Source organism: Magnolia sinica, chromosome 15 (assembly GCF_029962835.1).
Source record: "Magnolia sinica isolate HGM2019 chromosome 15, MsV1, whole genome shotgun sequence".
Classification (NCBI taxonomy): Eukaryota; Viridiplantae; Streptophyta; class Magnoliopsida; order Magnoliales; family Magnoliaceae; genus Magnolia; species Magnolia sinica.
The window spans coordinates 28,044,254-28,047,970 of NC_080587.1; the positions used below are offsets into that span (position 1 = coordinate 28,044,254).

Genomic DNA, 3,717 nt, shown 5'->3' on the forward strand with positions numbered 1-3,717 from the left:
AACCCTTAGTATAGTTCATAGGTCGAGAGTCGGGACTCAAAAAATGTAGATAGAACGAACTTTCGGAGATTATTATTGTAATTCCTTTTAAAAAGGTAAGTAGATCATAAACAATGTAGATAAAAAAAAGCAGGACTTGAGACTGCGCTTGATAGACTTAAGGGTGATAGACTTTCAAGTGCTCGGCATGCCATGGGTGAGGTAGAGCTCGCCCCTCCATGTCCATGAGTCAATACATTCCTGGTCGACTTGTGGGAGTCACCATGTAGGGTCCTTCCCAGTTTAGGCCCAGAGTCCCAGAGCCTAGCTCTTTAGCATTTTGGAACGTCTTGTGGAGAACCAAGGCTCCGGCTCAGAACCTTCTAGTTTTTACTTTAGAATTATAGAAGCGTTCAACTTGTCGTTGTTGAGCTGCGGCTCTCAGTCGGGCTTGTTCTCTCTTTTTCTCGAGCAAATCCAGATCGAGCATCATCAGTTCCGCTTTTTTATCCTTGTCGTAAGACTGGGTTTGTGCGAATGGGAGGCCGACCTCTATCGGGACAACTGCCTTGGCACCAAAGGCGAGGGAAAAAGGGGTTTCTCCAATGGTTGTTTGAGCTGTAGTTCTGTACGTCCAGAGGGCGAGGAGTTCTTCTGCCTGAGCCCCTTTAGCTTTTTCAAGCTTAGTTTAGAGGTGGCCCTTGATAATTTTGTTGATTGCCTCGACCTGTCCGTTTGCTTGGGGGTGCCAGCGTGATGAATAGACATTCCGTTTTCTAAGATTATCGCACATAGCTCAAAATCGATTATTGTCGAACTGTTTCCCATTGTCGAAGATAATCGTGTGGGGGACTCTGTACCAGCATATTATGTTCTTCCACATAAAGTTTGTGATCTTCTGCTCGGTGATAGCAGTTAGGGGTTCGCCCTCTGCCCATTTAGTGAAATAGTTGACGACAATGACTCCAAGCTTGGTTTGCCCTTTGTTAGTCACCAGGGGGCCGATGATGTCGATCCCCCATTGGGTGAACAACCATGGTTTGGTCATAGGGGTCAGTAGCTCAAGTGGTTGGCGAGGTATCGTTGTGAATCGCTGGCACTTATGGCATTTTCGAGCATGTTGTCCTACATCTGCCTGGATAGTTGGCCAAAAATAGCCATGTTGGAGGATTTTGTGAGTGAGGGCTCAGCTTCCCGAGTGGTTGCCACAAATTCCTTCATGAATCTCTTTCAAGACGTACTCAGCTTCGTCAAGCCATAGGCATCTGAGGTAAGGAAGAGAACCCTTTTTTGTACAGGATGTCCTCGAGCATGGTATAGCGAGCTGCTCTGAAGTGGATCCTGCGTGCTTTTAGCCGATCTTCGGGTAGTTTACCTTCCTTAAAGTAATCGAGTATCGAGTCCATCTAGGTTGAACTCAGATTTACGGGAAGCACTATGACAGGATCGTCTTCATTAATGCTCGGTTCTGTTAGGAACTCGATTGGGATTGGTTTTGGGATGTCGTCCTCGGCTGTCGTGGCTAACTTGGCTAGCATATTCACTTTAGAGTTTTTTGAGTTGGGGATTAGGCTGATGTTACACTTTAGGAATTTGTTAATCAGATCTTGAGCTTTTTGTAGGTAGGCTTTCATTCTCTCCCCTTTTGCCTAGTATTCGCTGGTTATTTGGCTGATGACAAGTTACGAATCGCTGCGAACTTCTAAGTGATGGGCTCCCATTGTTGATGCTAGCCTTAGTCTAGCTAGGAGGGCCTCATATTCTGCTACATTGTTCGATGCTTGGAATTCGAATCTCATGGCATACTGTGCGCATGTTTGGTATGGTGCTTCTAAGACTATACCGGCCCGCTATCTTTGGAGTTTGATGAACCGTCTATGTGCAGTGTCCATGTTTGCTACCTTCGCTTGGTTACTTGGCTTTTAGGCAGAACAACTTGGTTGTTGGGTGGCGCTTCCGATGAGTTGTTCCTGGGTACGAGCTCGACGAGGAAGTCGGCTACCGCCTGTCCCTTGATAGTAGTGCGGGGATGGTAGTCGATATCAAACTCGCTAAGCTCGACTGCTCGCTTCATGAGTCTTCCTGATAGTTCGGGCTTCTGGAGCACTTGTCGAAGGGGTCGGTCTGTCGGGACCACAATGGGATGGGCTTGGAAGTAAGGTCGGAGACATCGCGCGAAAATGATTAGGGCTAGGGAGAGCTTCTCAATGCTCGAATATCTAGTCTCTACTAGGACCAGGGCCTTGCTGACGTAGTATGCAGGCAATTGCTTTCCACATTATTCTCTGATAAGAACTGAACTGACTGCAGCTGATGATACTGCTAGGTATAATAGGAGCGGTTTCCCTCGTTCAGGCTTCGAGAGTAGTGGTGGGGACCCCATGTAATGCTTGAGCTCCTGGAAGGCGAGCTCACACTCCTCTGTCCACATTGCTTTTTTGTTTCCTTTAAGTTGTTTGAAAAAGGGCAAGCATTTGTCCGTTACTCGAGAAATGAACCGACTGAGCGCGGCCACCCTTCTTGTGAGGCACTAGATTTCCTTTGTTGTCTTTAGTAAGTTCATTTTGAGCAGAGCTCATATCTTATTGGCATTTGCTTCTATTCCTCTTTGGCTTACTAAGAATCTGATGAACTTTCCCAAGCTAACACCGAAGGCGCACTTGCTTGGGTTGAGTTTCATCTGATATTTCCTTAAAATTGTAAACATTTCCTCCAGGTCAGACGGGTGGTTTGTGGCCTTGACACTTTTGACCATCATATCACTGACGTAGACCTCCATGGAGTGCCTAATCTTCTGAGCTAACATTTTGTTTACAAGCCTTTGATACGTAGCACCAGCATTCTTCAGCCCGAAGGGCATGACTTTATAGTAGTAGAGTTCTCTGTTGGTGACGAAGCTTGTCATTTGTTTGTCATGAGGGCGCATCACGATCTGGTTGTAACCAGAGTATGTGTCCATGAAGCTCAGGAGCTCGTGTCTGGCTGTACTGTTGATGAGATGGTTGATTCGAGGGAGAGGGAGTAGTCTTTAGGGCAGGCTTTATTAAGGTCGGTGTAATCAACACAAACCTGCCACTTCCCATTGGATTTCTTGACTAAGACAACATTGGCTAGCCAGTCCAGGTAGTATATCTCTTCCATGAAACTTGCCTCGAGGAGCTTCCCGATGTGAGACCCGTATCCTAGCCCGTACCATTCCATAGGCTTCTACAGTCCTCCTGGTCGAATTTCGATGACCCGCAATGCATAGATAGTAGTTGTGCGTGATCTTGAGTTGTATCCCGTATTCTAGAGTCGGCTTGACCTGAGACTTGTACCCTTGTGACCGCACAGTCGCAGCAGTTCCGATGCTGCGTCTCGCATGCCAATGCGATACCTGGGTCAGGAGATGTGGGCCCGCGTTCAGTTTGAGGAAAACACCACATTTTGTAATCCTAGGAGAATCCATCACATCAATCACCTCACTTATCAAAGTACACCCATCACTCAACCCATTACTCTATCCCATCCCCAAGTACAAAAGCAACCCCAAAAAGTTAACTTTCCATCACTTCACCCATCCCTCTCCCCATCACTCCATCATTCACACCCATCCATCCTCTCTCTCTCTCTCTCTCTCTCTCATTTTCTCCATTTTTCAAGCAAGCAACCCACATCCAAGCTCCAAGCTCCATGGATAGAGCTTGTGTGGCCCACCTTCCTACCACCTAATCCCATCCTCCAAAGATCATCTCGACC

General features: G+C 47.0%; 1 protein-coding gene across 1 annotated transcript; it reads right to left on the minus strand.

The window, feature by feature from the left end:
* Nucleotides 1-352: 352 nt before the first annotated feature.
* Nucleotides 353-2,410, minus strand: LOC131226899 (uncharacterized). The gene is made up of 2 exons (XM_058222606.1): nt 2,285-2,410; nt 353-637 (listed from the first exon to the last, which is right to left on the minus strand). Exons 1-2 carry the CDS (start codon nt 2,408-2,410, stop codon nt 353-355), a joined length of 411 nt encoding a protein of 136 aa, XP_058078589.1.
* Between the last annotated feature and the right edge of the window lie 1,307 nt (nt 2,411-3,717).

What these genes read in the sequence shown, in the direction of transcription:
- LOC131226899 (XM_058222606.1), bottom strand. Translation starts at nt 2,410, where the DNA reads ATGTGGACAGAGGAGTGTGAGCTCGCCTTCCAGGAGCTCAAGCATTAC. An exon ending in TAGCAGTATCATCAGCTGCA is followed by an intron (nt 638 to 2,284) that starts GTCAGTTCAGTT and finishes AAAGGGGCTCAG; the next exon opens with GCAGAAGAACTCCTCGCCCT.